This window comes from Ochotona princeps, chromosome 19 (assembly GCF_030435755.1).
Source record: "Ochotona princeps isolate mOchPri1 chromosome 19, mOchPri1.hap1, whole genome shotgun sequence".
In the NCBI taxonomy this organism is placed as follows: Eukaryota; Metazoa; Chordata; class Mammalia; order Lagomorpha; family Ochotonidae; genus Ochotona; species Ochotona princeps.
In genome coordinates, this window is record NC_080850.1 from 32,571,591 (window position 1) to 32,586,274 (window position 14,684).

Consider the following 14,684-nt stretch of genomic DNA (forward strand, 5'->3'; position numbering starts at 1 on the left):
GGATATAATTAGGTATCCTCACCAAGCACTCTTTGAGAATGTGAGGTGCTCAGGGCATAGATCTAAGCCCTAAGTCTTTCCAGTAAGAAAATGTTTCATTCTGAGAAAATGTAGAACAGTTGAGAAAGTGTAAAACTTTTTTTGTTGTTGTTTTTTTTTTTTTTTTTTTTTTTTTTTTAAAGATTTATTTATTTTATTACAAAGTCAGATATACAGAGAGGAGGAGAGACAGAGAGGAAGATCTTCCGTCCGATGATTCACTCCCCAAGTGACTGCAATGGCGGGTACTTGCCTATCCGAAGCCGGGAACCAGGAACCTCTTCCGGGTCTCTCACGCGGGTGCAGGATCCCAAAGGTTTGGGGCATCCTCAACTGCTTTCCCAGGCCACAAGCAGGGAGCTGGATGGGAAGTGGAGGTGCCAGGATTAGACCCGGCGCCCATATGGGATCCTGGCGTGTTCAAGTCGAGGACTAGCCGCTAGGCCACGCCGCCGGGCCCAAGTGTGAAACTTTTTACCTTTTATTTTTGTTAATTTTTAAATTATTATTTTATTTTGGCAATCTTCACATAGTTGAGTAGGGCACAAAGGGTCAAGGGCTATAGGAAAGTGGATAAGACCATTGTTTTCACATTCTCTCTCTTTTTTCTTTTTCTGTATCTGGGGTAGGCAGGGAGATAAAAGGAGAAGCCCCACCCAGCCTCCCAACCATCCTAGGGTCCTCGATGTGGGGCATGCTCTGAAGGTACTGCTCAAGTGGTTTTGAGAGTTCATCAGTTCTGAATTGCTGCTGATCTGGCCACTCCAAGCACGATGAAATCTCTCCAGAATCCACTGGCTGACATAGTCCACCTTAGAGTCTCCATTTGCCCAGATTTTCACATGGCTGGGGTAGATGATCGATCTGTTCTGTCCTCTGTTGTGGTACTACTAGGTGTCCTCTGCAGGTTCCGATGGACTGCCATATCCTTCATATGCATCTGGATATGCTGTCCACTGCTCAGTCAGAGCCTCTGAGGAGGCTCAGCTTTGACACATGCATTCCATGATCAGACCATGGAACCTGCACTTCTCTTCATGGTTGTGGTTCTGAGATCAGCAATTCAGTTGGAGGGATCCCCAAAGAAACTTCGTCTGAGGTGATCTTGTGTGTGCATGCCAGTACAGGGTCTGGCACAGTCTGTCGCCCAAGTCAGTTTATGCACATGCTGGTGGTTGCAATTGCTGGGTCAGTTCTGTTTCCAGCGCTGTCTTCTACAGCAATCATTAGGTGTAGGAGTTCAGCCTGGTCCTGCCCACCACACACTTGGCCCTCATGCAAACCAGTAGGAGCTTTTTTTATTTTTAAAAATCTTTTAAAGTTATATTAATAATATTGGTCATCACAAAAAAGATAGCAAATGAAGAGATTTACCCCAAACCTTATCAACCAGGGGAGTTATTGCTTGGTGTATATTCACAGTTTTTTCTATATATTTTTTGAAGAAACACAAGCACACCCAGAAATACTTTTTTTGTTTTGTTTTTCCAGAAAAATGGTTTGTAATGTTTAATGATCTGCTAGGCTACCTGCCTGCCCCCACTTAATATTAGGTGTATCTTTTCATATAAAAAACAGTTCTGCGTCATTTCATTGTTTTAAATTATTTCATATTATTGCTTTTGGGGCTGATCATAATCTCTTTTTAAATATTTTCTTGTAGACTATTTAGTTTCGTAACTTTTCCATATGAATGAAACCAAGATGGAAGTGTTTGTAGAGAAATCTGAAACTTTTTGCAAATCCTTGATGAGCTCTTTACATTGAGTTCTTAGAAATAAAATTGCTGTTTGTGCATATTATAAAGACAATTGGTTTGTAAGGTTTCTGTGATCTTAACAGTCTTTTGGAAAGAAGAACATTATGGAGGGTCTTTGACCCAAAACTGGGGTGTGCAGTACTTTCTATTATTTCCTCTGCTTTGTATTTCTAGGTATGTGTGCTGCCAACCGTGTCAGGGAGACACCAAGATCTGAAGTACATCAACCCAGAAACAGTAAGCAGATTTCTGGAGATGGTAACTTGTTACATAAGCTACCATCTGGTCTGTTCTGTCCCTGAAATCCCCACTTCCATTTGTGTTTCTTTTTTTTTTTGTTCACTCATATAGGCTCTTTATTCAACTGAAGCTGTACTGAAGAACCCCCTTTTGTACCATTCTTGTTTCTTTCTTATTTTATCTGTAGTTTAAAAAAGATGAGAGGAAGAAGAGAGGGAAAGAAAGAAGGAAACAAAGATGAAAACAGAAAATGCAGAAACACAAAAAGAAAAAAAAAGTCATTCAATTAGAGTAACTATACATCCTGTTTCACATTTTGTGAGCCTATTTTTTTTTTAAAGATTTTATTATTATTGGAAAGCCGGATATACAGAGAGGAGGAGAGACAGAGAGGAAGATCTTCCATCAGATGATTCGCTCCCCAAGTGAGCCGCAACAGGCCGGTGTGCGCCGATCCGAGCCAATCCGATGCCGGGAACCAGGAAATTCTTCCAGGTCTCCCACACGGGTGCAGGGTCCCAATGCATTGGGCCGTCTCAACTGCTTTCCCAGGCCACAAGCAGGGAACTGGATGGGAAGTGGAGCTGCCGGGATTAGAACCAGCGCCCATATGGGATCCCGGGGCTTTCAAGGCAAGGACTTTAGCTGCTAGGCCACGCCGCCGGGCCCTTACCTATTTTTTTTTAAAGATTTATTTATTTATTTTTATTGTAAAGGCAACTATACAGAGGTGAGATAGAGAGGATGATCTTCCGTCTGCTGAAGCACTCCCCAAGTGGACACAATGGCTGGAGCTGAGCCGATCTAAAGCCAGGAGCCGGGAACTTCTTTTGGGTCTGCCATGCGGGTGCAGGGTCCCAAAGCATTGAGCCATCCTTTAATACTTTCCAAGGCCACAAGCAGGGAGCTGGATGGGAAGTGGATCAGCCAGGACATGAACTGGTGCCCATATGGGATCCTGGAGCATTTGCAAGGGGAGGACTTTAGCCACTAGGCTACTGTGCTGGGCCCATATTTTCACCTATTTGTGAGGATAATTATTAATATTGCTCTTGTTCACTCTCATATTTGCTAATTCATACAATAATTATTTGATCAGTCTATCTATAATCTCTATACCTAAGATAATGAGAAATAATACTTTCATTTAGCCTTCTAGCTTTTATTCTAGTGAATGTTTTATAGAAATGGGATAATGGGCCTGGCGCAATGGCTCAACTGGCTAATGCTTTCCTTCCAAGGGCCAGCATCCCATATGGACACCAGTTTGTGTCCTGGCTGCTCCACTTCCCATCCAAATTCCTGCTTGTGGCCTGGAAAGGCTATGGAGAATGGCCTAGAGCCTTGGACTCTGCAAGTGGGAGACCTGTAAGTCTCCTAGGTCATGGTTCTGACCAAGGATCAGCTCAGCTCTGTCCACTGCAGCCATTTGGGGAGTGAAATAGCAGATGGAACATCTTCCTCTCTGTTTTTCCTATTCTCTGTAAATTTGCCTTTTCAATAAAAATAAATAAATCTTTAAAAAGTTAGAAATGGGATCATTGCAATGTGTTTTGAGGGCAGTGATTAGGATATTCTTTGGGATACCTGCCTTCTGTATTGGAGTGCCTAGGTTTTAGTCCCAGCCTCTCTTCTAATTCTGGTTTCGTGCTATGGACACCCTGGGAGGCAGCAGAGTCTCAACTGCTTGGCTGTCTGCCACTCATACAGAAGACCCAGATTAAGTTCTGGGCTCCTGAGTCTGGCCCGACCCAGATCCTCCTATTGTAGACACTTGGACAGTGAACCAGAGGATGGCAGGTTTCTGTCTCTTATTCTGTCTCTCAAATAAAATAAAAATAAATTTTTAAATGGGATCATGGTGACTCTATTGTGTTGCAATTAATTTACTAAAAAAATTTAAAAAATTAACTTACTAAGATGTTGCAAATATCTCTCCTTATCATAAAAAAGTTTCTACATTATAATCTTAGTGGATATATAATGTCTTTCATTGACATGTGTAATTTATTTAATCAAGCTTATGGAATATTTAATACTAATTAATATTTAATATAAAAATGTAATATTGATTAAATTTAGTTAACCATGCTTACCCTTAAATTTACCTAATATTTATTTAATCAATCTTGTTATTGAATACTTAATCATTTATAATATTTTGATAACCTAAAACGATGCTGAGATAAATATTGTGTCTACCTCTTGGTATACTGTTTTTTTTTATGATTTTTTTTTTCAAGGGCAGAGTAATAGAGAAAGATGAAGAAAGAGAGAGAAAGATCTTTTATTCACTGGTTTACCAGGTAGATGTAACATCTAGGTCATTTAGGCCAGAGTCAAGACCTGGGGATTTCTGGGTTTTACAGTTATTTGGCAGGAGCCCACGTACTTGGACCATTTTCCACTGCTTTCCCATTCATATTAGCAGAGGCTGGATGAGAAGCAGAATAGCTGACAGTCAAGCCAGCGCTCTAATAGGAAATGCCAGCCGTGCAAGCAGTGGCTTGTTGTACCACGACTGTGGCCCTACCCAGTGTTGACATACTTTTATGTTTATTTAAGATGTTAGAAAATAAATTGCAGAGCCTAGGTGTAATTCCATTTTTTAGGACCAAGCAAGTATTTATTTTTAATTTTTCTTTTTTATATTTTTTGTACCCTACATGTTAGCTACCACAAATCAAGGGAAACATATGATATTTGTTTGATAACTAGGGTATAATTACTTTTAAAAAATGTATTTATGCAGCCTGGTGTGATAGCCCAGCAGGTAAAGTCCTCATCTTGCGTGTGCTGGGATCTCATATGGGCACCGGTTCTAATCCCGCAGCCTCGCTTCCCATCCAGCTCGCTGCTTGTGGCCTGGGAAAGCACTCAAGGGCAGCCCTTAAGAGGCCCATAAGAGGCCCTGGGCTCCTGGCTTCAGATTGGCTCAGCTCCAGCCGTTGCGGCTGCTTGGGGAGTGAATCAGCAGGAAGATCTTCTCTGTCTCTCCTCTCTGTATATCTGACTTTCGCAATAAAAAATAAAAAATCTTAAAAAAAAAAACAGAAAATGTATTTATGAAGTTCCTTCTAGAAAGACTGAAACCATTTACACTCCTGCAAGTAGCTTAAGTTTCCTTCTCTGCATTTCAACCTTCTTCCATATCCTTTTGTGAGAGACTTGTTTCCTTTATAATGGTGGGAGGAGATCCTAAATCTGGCTGCCAGCACAGAAATCCTTTGGTCCCTGGGGAGACTGATTCCAGTCATGCCTGCCTCTATATGAGTAGCCAGAATATGATCTACATTAGTACCCTGGCAATACCGGCTCCTTTGGTTTTCTACAAAGACTGTTTTCTATTTGATGCTCTTATGTGTGGTTGGGCTGAACCACTGCCACGTTTCAGATATCAATGGTGGAGTCCTGGGTGACTATTGGGAGTGTTCATGTTAGGAACTGGGGGACTGACAGTGCCATTCCCGAGAGTGACACTAAGCAGGGTATTTGGTCACTGTTTATTTGCAGGTTGCAGCCTTATTGTTGGGCAAGTTCCAGAGTCTGATTGAGAAGTTTTATATCATTGATTGTCGCTGTCCGTATGAATACCTGGGAGGGCACATCAGGGTTAGATGGCATTGTGAACATCAGCAGGGACGGGGCCGGGATTGCTTTTATGGGGTAAGAGTTTGTGGACAGAGCCCGGCGTGGTAGCCTAGTGGCTAAAATCCTCACCTTGCACGCGCCAGGATCCTATATGGGCTCCAGTTCTAATCTTGGCAGCCCTGCTTCCCATCCAGCTCCCAGCTTGTGGCCTGGGAAAGCAGTCGAGGACGGCCCAAAGCCTTGGGACCCTGCACCCATATGGGAGACCCGGAAGAAGCTCTTGGCTCCTGGTTTCTGTCTGGCTTAGCTCTGGCCATTGCAGCCACTTGGAGAGTAAATCAGTGGATGAAAGATCTTTCTGTCTCTCCTTTGTAAATCTGACTTTACAATAAGAATAAGTAAATCCTCCCCTCCCCCCCCCAAAAAAAAAGCAAACCTGTGCTTGGATTTTAAAAATAACTTGTACCAAAAATAAACTTTGCTTTTTTGGAGTCTGTAGAACTTGAACTAATGTCCCTTTGGGGCACTAGATTTCAGGTGGCAATTTAACCCATTACACCACAGCACCAGCCCCTTTCAGCTATTTCTAAATATTGACAATATCTTACAGTATCCACAGGCTTTTGAGAAAATACTTAAAATTTTTCTTCTGCAGGGTGCTTTAAACTTATATAGTCAAAAAGAGCTATATAGCTTCTTTCTGGAGAAACCCATTGTCCCTTTGGATGTCCAGAAAAGAATCATCATTGTGTTCCACTGTGAATTCTCCTCTGAGAGGGGCCCTCGAATGTAAGTGTCTTTGTGGGTAGAGCTGGTGATCGGAGTGGATTTTAAGGTGGATTTCTCCAACCAGTTCAGAGAGAGTGACTGAGTTAGTGCTTTCTACCATAGCTTGAAGACTGTGAGGAATGAAGAAGGATGGCATTTCTAAAACTTGAAAATTGGGGCCAGTAAAAGAAAAAGGCTTAGCATTGAGTCCCTGATGAAAAAAATGCAAGAAGGGTAGTATTGCTTGGATCCTGCCTTGTAAAGACAGTGAGATCTGAAGGACCTTTTGGGGATTAACAAGTTTGTCCTTCCTCCTTTGCCGGTGACAGCTCACCTGATCCTAACCGTATACCTTCCACTCTTGCTACGTATCTCTGGGTTTTCTCTAAAGGTGCCGCTCTCTACGAGAAGAGAACAGGGCTCGGAACCAGTATCCTGCATTACATTACCCAGAGCTGTATATCCTCAAAGGGGGTTACAGGGACTTTTTTCCAGAATATACGGTAAAGGTTGGGATGGGAGAGGGGAGCTCACCTGTAGGGGAAGGAACATTAGCCCATAGTTCCCAGGGTGTACTACTACTGCCCCTTCTCAGCCACTGCTGGCAGACATGTTATGTTGTACTTGGTAAGCAAAGTGCACTGTGCAAGGGAGTCTTTTACGCTGTCCTCTGTGTTTCAGGAGCTGTGTGAACCACAGAGCTACTGTCCTATGCATCACCTGGACCACAAGGCGGAACTGCTGAGGTGTCGAAGCCAGAGCAAAGCCCAGGAAGGGGAAAGGCAGCTGAGGGGTCAAATAGCCCTCCTGGTGAAGGACATTTGTCCGTGAGAGCAGGTCAGCCAATGGGCTGTTAAAGAGTCACCAAGGACACTGTAGAAAGCCGAGCAGAAAGAGGCCATCATCTAGGTGCTGCACAGATGCTATATGGAGGCCAAAGCCTGTGGAGCTCTATGATAGTAATGATGTCTGTGATCTAACAGCCTGCCACACCAGGCCTGGGATTACTGGCTCTGAGTTTGTAGCCTTGGTTTGTTTCAGAGAGCTCCTGCATTTCTCTGTCCAACTCTTCCTGTTTTTCCACAGGCCAGCCAGCACTCTCTCAATGGCTTCTGCTTATAGAAAAAGAGTTGCCCACCTTCTTTTTCTCTGGTTTCCTTCTTTTTCCCTCCTTTTCCCCTCTAGTTTTTCAATTGGAAAATAAACGTTGCAGAAGGACAGATGCAATTGTGACTCCACACTGCTCCTACAAAATAAAAGATAGGGATTACCAAATTAGACTGCCCTAGATATTGAGGTGTAACTATCTTTATCTTAGCTGGGGAGCTAAGACCAAGGTGCTTTTCTCTAAGCTGCTGGTTCTTAATCTGGGTTCCTGAGCCATGAACATCATCTAAACTTGTTTGAGATGCACTGTTTCAGGTCTGTTTCAGACTTGCTAAATCAGAAACTATTAGGTTAAGGTCCAGAAGCCTGAATCTAAGATTTTTTTCCTTATTTTATGTATATTTTTAAAAGTTATTTTATTATTCACTTGAAAATCAGAATTAAATGGAGAGACAGAGAGGACAGAGAGAGTTTTTTTTAATGCCTCTGACAGTCTTGTCTGAGAGTAGGATCTTGTATCTGCTGGTTCACTCCCCAGATAAATCTGACAACAAGGGCTAGGCCATGCCAAAGCCAGGGACCAAGGGCTTTTGTCAGATATGTGGGTAGCAGGGGTCTAAGCACTGGGGCATCTTTTGCTGCTTTGCTCAGTTTGTTAACAGGGAATGGGATCAGAAGTGCAGCAGTCAGTACTCAAACAAGAGCCTTTATGGGATACAATTGCCACAGAAAGGAGCTAAACCCCTTTATGCTATAATGGTAACCTCATAAATTATAATTATTATTATTTAAAGGTTTATATTTATTGGAAAGGCAGTTTTACAGATACAAAAATAAGAGAGACAGAAAGATCTTTCATCTACTGGTTTACTCACCAAGTGGCCGTAATGGCTTGAGCTGAGCCAGTCTGAGGCCGGGAACCAGGAGCTTCTGAGTCTCGCATACGGGTGCAGGGTCTCAATGCTTTGCGCCATCCTCTACTGTTTTCCCAGGCCATAAGCAGGATGCTGGGTGGGAAGTGGAGCAGTTGGAACATGAACCAGTATCCATATGGCATCTTGGCATGTTTAAGTGAGGATTTAGCTATTGAGCCATCGTACCAGGCCTGGCCCCATAAATTGTTATAAACCATAGCCACTCTCTGCGCTATTGAAAACTATAACATATTCTTCCTACTTAACTAACCACCATTCTAGGAAATCAACTTTTTTTTAAAATTTATTTAAAAGGCAGAGCACTCTTCTGTTTGCTGCTTCATTCCCCAAATGCCTGCTAAAGCTACAAGCGTCACCTGGGTCTCCTGTGTGACTCTCAGGGCCATAAGCAAATGAACTATCATCTACTGCTTTCTGGAGTGTATTAGCAGGAAACTGGGCTTGAACCAGCACTCTGATACAGGATGCAGGTGTCCCAGAACAGGGTTAACCTGCTGCACCATCACACCTATCTGCAGTATTTAGGGAATGAATTAGAGATGGGTGCTCTTTCTGCCTAGTTCTTTCTATCTGTGTGTCTTTCTGCCTCTCAAACACTTAAAAAAATGTATTTGTTTACTTGAAAGGAGGAGTTACAGAGGGAGATGCAGAGAGATCTTACATTCACTGTTTCATTCTACAAATGGCCGTAACAACCTGGGCTGATCCAGCTAAAGCCAGGAGCAGGTGCAGCGGCCCAAGTACTTGTGCCATCTTCTGGTTCTTTCTTAGGCACATTAGCAGGGAGCTGGATCAGCTGGGACTTAAACTGGCACTCATTTGGGATACTAACACTAGAGGTGGTGGCTTAACTCACTAATCCGCAGCACTGGCCCCTCAAATATTTTATTTTATTTTTTTTAGGATTTATTTATTTATGGGCCCAGTGCAATGGCTCAATTGCTAATTGTACCCCTGCAAGCATTGGGATTCTTGATAGAAGACTAAGATTTATTTGTGTTTATTGCAAAGGCTGAATTACAGAGAGAAGGAGAGGAAGAGAAAGATTTTCCATCTGCTGGTTCACTCTCAAATGGCTGCAATGGTTTGAGGTGAGTCAAGCTGAGCCAAAGCCAGGAACCTTTTCTGGGTCTCCCACATGGGTACAGGGTCCAAAGGGCTTGGGCCATCCTTTCCCAGGATATAAGCAGGGAGCTGGACCAGAAATGGAGAAGCTGGGATACAAGCTGGAGCCTGTATGGGATCCTGGCACTTGAAAGGGGAGGATTAGCCAGTTGAACCATTGTACCAGTCCCACCCTCAAATAATTTTGAAGATTTATTTATTTTTTTAATTGGAAAGTCAGATATTCAGAGAGGAGGAGAGACAGAGAGGAAGATCTTTGGTCTGCTGCTTCACTCCTAAAGTAGCCACAACAGCTGAAGCTGAGCCAATCTGAAGCCAGGAGCCTCTTCCAAGTCTCCCACATAGGTGCAGGGTCCAAAGGCTTTGGGTCATCCTTGATTGCTTTCCCAGGCCACAAGCAGGGAGCTGGATGGGAAGCAGGACCAGTGGGATTAAAATTGGTGCCCACTGGGATCCTGTCACATACAAAGCAAGGAATTTAGTCACTAGGCTACTGTGCCAGGCCCTCAAATAATTTTTTTAAAAACTGCATTAGAGCCCGGCATAATAGCCTAGTGGCTAGAGTCCTTGCCTTGCATGCCCAGGATCCCATATGGGTGCGTTCAATCCTGGCTCCTCCTCTTCCCTTCCAGCTCCCTGCTTGTGGCCTGGTAAGCAGTAGAGGATGGCTCAAAGCCTTGGGACCCTGCACCCGCATGGGAGACCCAGAAGAAGTTCCTGGCTCCTGGCTTCAGATTGGCTTAGCTCTGACCATTTTGGCTTCTTGGAGTGAGTCAGTGGTTGGAAGAGCTTTCTCTCTGTCTCTCCTCCTCTCTGTAAATCTGATTTAGCAATAAAAATAAATCTTAAAGAAATAAAAACTATTTTAGAAATGAATTTAGTTTTCTTTAAAGGAAAAAGAAAAAAATTAGAATAGGAAAACTAAAATCAATGATGTTCAGTAAGGCTGATGATTATCTGGGTGGGGCTCAAAACATTCCAATCTGTAGTGGGGTTTTGACTTTTCCTCACCCTTTCCTTTACTCTGTTTCACATCTTACAAGGACAAGTGTAGGATTTAGGGTGGTTGGAAGCAGAGATCTGGTGTATATTAAGATGCAGATAAAATGAAAGTGTCAGTTGACATCCTCAAACATAAGGAGGTTCTTTGAAACTGCCATCTTCAGCATCATGCCAGGCTCCGCTTCCTCACAGCTCTTTGAGGTGGTAAGCTTTTCCTGGCAGTGAACTACAGCCTGATTTGACCAAGGGTAGCATGGAATTAGCTGAACATTGGCGTTCTCTGGAATTAATCTCTTATAAGTGGTAGCCTAGGACTAGAAAGGACAAAGTTGCCCTAAAGCCCAGGCTGACACAAAATAGAGACAAAAATAACATCTCTTCAAGTACTGAGCAGGGAAAACTTTTTTTTTTTTTTTTTTTTTTTAATAAATGTGAGGGAAAGAGGGTTGTAGTCATTGGGCAGCCTGGGTAACTGGACTGATTTTTTTGCGAGGTGCACTGGATTGTCATGTGCAAGCCTCACAGCAGAGGGCACTGCTGTATTCTGCAGGACAGCCAGCTAAAGTCCAGCTTCCAGGGCTAACTACCGCCTGCTTGACAGAGTCCAGCTACTTGCTTGACCTTCTGGCTGAGGGTTGGTCAGAGGATTGACAGGACGAAGGAGAGAAAAACTGCTTGTACATTAGGTGCAGGTTCTTGGGGGTGAGAGTGCTGGCCCTCATTGTATCCACACAGGTGTGACCTACCCCTCAAGCAGGGATTCCTAGTAGCACAAGAAAAAAACTTGTTAAAGCACCTCTTCTTCCCAGTGTGAGGAGGGAGCTCAGCTCACTGCTCATCCTGGTGCATCATGTCTTGATAATTCTCTCAGACAGAACTAACTAAGCCTTGACCTTGGAAGACGTATTCATATTTCAGTAATTTTTTAAAATTTATTTTTATTGGAAAGGCAGATTTACAGAGAGAAGCAGTGATAGAGAAAGATCTTCCATCTGCTGGTTCATTCCTTAATTAGCTTCAACAGCTGGAGCTGTGCTGCTCCGAAGCAAGGAGCCCAGAGCCTTCTCCAGGTCTCCCACACAGGTACAGGATCTCAAGGTTTTGGGCCATCCTCCATTGCTTTCCCAGGCCACAAACAGGGAGCTGCAAGGGAAGTGGAGCAGCCAGGACACGAACCAGCGCCCATATGGAATCCCAGCACATACAAAGGGAGGACTTTAGCCACTAGGCTGCAGCGGGCCCAGTAATTTTTTAAATTTATTTACAATTTTAGATGATAACATAGTTGATCAGAGTGGGATGAACAAGGTTTGGGGAAGGTGAGTGTGATCATTGTTTCCAAATTTTCTTTTTCTTGTTTTAAGGGAGGGGGAGTGGGAGAGATAAGGAGAGTAGCCACACCCAACCTCCCAACTGCTCTAGTACCCAGGGATGGAAAATGGCCACTCGATATCAAGGCAGGGTCCCAAAGTGGCACATACTCTGAGGGTTCTACCCATGTGGTTTTGATAGTTCTGAAATGTTGTCAATCTCACCGATCCAAGGATGAGGGAACTCTTTCAATGTCCATTGGCTGACATAGTCAACCTCAAAATCTCCATTTGCCCTTTTATTTGCTGTCATTGTTTGGATGGGGTAATTGTTCAATTTGTTCTGTCCTCCTTCCTCTGGGGTGGTACAGATGTCCCCTGTAGGGCTCAATGGGCTGCCATATCCTCCATATGGATCTGGGTCAGCTGTCTACTACTTCATCTTTTCTGCTGAGGAGGAGCAGTTCTTGCAGGTGGGCCAAGGACCCTAACGTGGTGACCCAGGTCCTGCTGGACTGCCCTGACCCCGGGGCTCATAGATCCGGCAACCCATCATGCAGGTAGGCCAAGGACCTGGGACAAGCAATGCAGGCCCCTCCAGAGCTGCTTGGGGCTCACGGACCTGGCCCCCACCACACAGGCAGGAGAAGGACCCGGACAGACCCCCCGCCTCTAGGGCACACAGACCCAGGCCCACCCCCACGTACAGGCAGGCCAAGGACCTGGGCCAGGCGACCCGATTCCTGCCAGACCTCCCCTGCCCCCTGCCTCTGAGGCTTAAGATTCAGGTACCTACCATGTAGGTCGGCCAAGGACCTGGGCCAGGTGACCAGGGCCCTGCCGGACGCTCTTCCCCCTAACTCCCAGGGACTCACAGACCTGGCCCCCACCGCACAGGCAGGCCAATGGAGCCAACCCATTCTTTTAGGTGAACTGCCAAAACCTAGTGGTTAAAATGCTTGCATTTCAGGGCTAGTGCAAAGGCTCAGCTTGCCAGTCCTCCACCTGCAAGCACAAGCATCCCAAATGGGCACCAGTTTGTCCTTGCTGCTTCAGTTTCTGTCTACTTTCTGTTTGCAGCCTGGGAAAGCAGGAGAGAATGACCCAGAGCCTTGAGTCCCTGCACCCATATGAGAGACCCAGAAGAAGCTCCTGATTCCTGGCTTTGGAACAGCTTGTCTCAGGGCATTGTTGCCATTTGGGGAGGAAATTGGTGGACAGAAGCAGATAGAAACTGCTGTTTCTCCTTCTGTCTGTAAATGTGCCTTTTAAATAAAAATAAGTAGGGCCCGGTGGCGTGGCCTAGCAGCTAAAGTCCTCGCCTTGAACGCCCCGGGATCCCATAAGGGCGCTGGTTCTAATCCCGGCAGCTCCACTTCCCATCCAGCTCCCTGCTTGTGGCCTGGGAAAGAAGTCGAGGACGGCCCAATACATTGGGACTCTGCACCTACGTGGGAGACCCGGAAGAGGCTCCAGGTTCTCGGCTTCGGATCGGCGCACACCGGCCATTGCGGCTCACTTGGGGAGTGAATCATCGGATGGAAGATCTTCCTCTCTGTCTCTCCTCCTCTCTGTATATCTGACTTTGTAATAAACTGAATAAATCTTTTAAAAAAAATTGGGCAATTTGTAAAGTGTGTGATCGTAACTTCACTACACTGCTAACATAGTTTAGGATAGCAGGAATTAAAGCTCAATGGAAAAGTCAACATGAAGGAAGACATTCATTTATAAAGTCTGATTTAAGAGAATAAAATTCAAATTACAAATCAAATCCAGATGCAAATCAGTAAAATCCAGATTACAAATCAAAGTGGAAGAAGATGCAGGTCCCCAGCACTCTAACCTCAGAGCCCTACTCAGTGGAGTGCAAGGCCCTCCCAGAGCAGGGTTTGTGTCTTCAGCATTTTGCACCTAGCACAAAACTGGATCCTTAATCAGTCTCAAAAGACATTATTGAATTGAATGATGGCTGAGTAACATCTTTATAGAGAGGACTGGCTCATTTGTCATTATCCACAAGGCTCCCAATGGCAATACCGCTTATCTGGCAGGTGTTGGCAGTCACAGAGGATATGTTTGGCAGGGAGAGAGTATGCTAAGAGCTGTCAATATTAGTCTTGGAGTTCTGTTTATTTGCACAGGCTCCTCAAACCTCCCCTAGCCTTAGTTACCAGCCCTTAATTAAAGCCCAGTGATATCAGCTCTCTACCCTAGAGCTCAGGCAGAAAGGTCTTTCAGGTATCTCATGTAGTGTCACAGGAATGGTCGTCTCTTGCCGATGGGGCATTGCTCCCAGCCCGTTAGTTTGACTCTGTTCCTGGCTTATCTGTCCATTCCATGGGGGGTAGAATTGGATGGACACTTTGAGTAGGTGTGCTCCTATTCAAACTTGGCTTGGTTGCTGCAGGAGAAGGATGGCAGGAATGATGACCCCTGGACCACCTCACATCTTTCTTGGGTCATGAGCCTCAGTGCTTTCCTAGCATCCCATCCACCTGCAAGCTGTTACCTTTTGCTTTGTAAATTCCTGTTTACAGAGAGGAGTGGCAAGTGGGGATTATTCACCATGCAGCTCCAGCTCTTCTAGCCTCACTGAAGGGGAGGGCTTGAAAAAGGTACATAGAGTTAGGGTGGGGCTGGGGAACACAGGCTCTTTTGCAGTAGCTGGGCAGCCAGATGTTCACTTTCCCAGCTCTCCTATAAAGGCAGCAGGGCAGATATAGATTAAAATGAAACACAAACTCCATTTAAAGTGCATTACAGCTCAGGAACCAGCTCCCCTTGGGCAGAAGGGAGGGAAGGGCA

The 14,684-nt window shown here is 44.7% G+C and overlaps 1 protein-coding gene across 2 annotated transcripts in view; it reads left to right on the forward strand.

Annotated features, from left to right (window-relative positions):
• The window catches only part of CDC25C (cell division cycle 25C), a 29,152-nt gene extending 21,784 nt beyond the window's left edge, over positions 1-7,368 (forward strand). For both annotated transcript variants that reach the window (XM_058677244.1, XM_058677243.1), the window contains 5 exons: positions 1,973-2,035; positions 5,552-5,650; positions 6,285-6,418; positions 6,789-6,900; positions 7,079-7,368. In XM_058677244.1, the coding sequence (XP_058533227.1) occupies positions 1,973-2,035; positions 5,552-5,650; positions 6,285-6,418; positions 6,789-6,900; positions 7,079-7,228 (558 nt within the window). In that variant the 3' untranslated portion in view covers positions 7,229-7,368. The remainder of the gene's footprint in view (positions 1-1,972; positions 2,036-5,551; positions 5,651-6,284; positions 6,419-6,788; positions 6,901-7,078) is intronic.
• Positions 7,369-14,684: the final 7,316 nt, after the last annotated feature.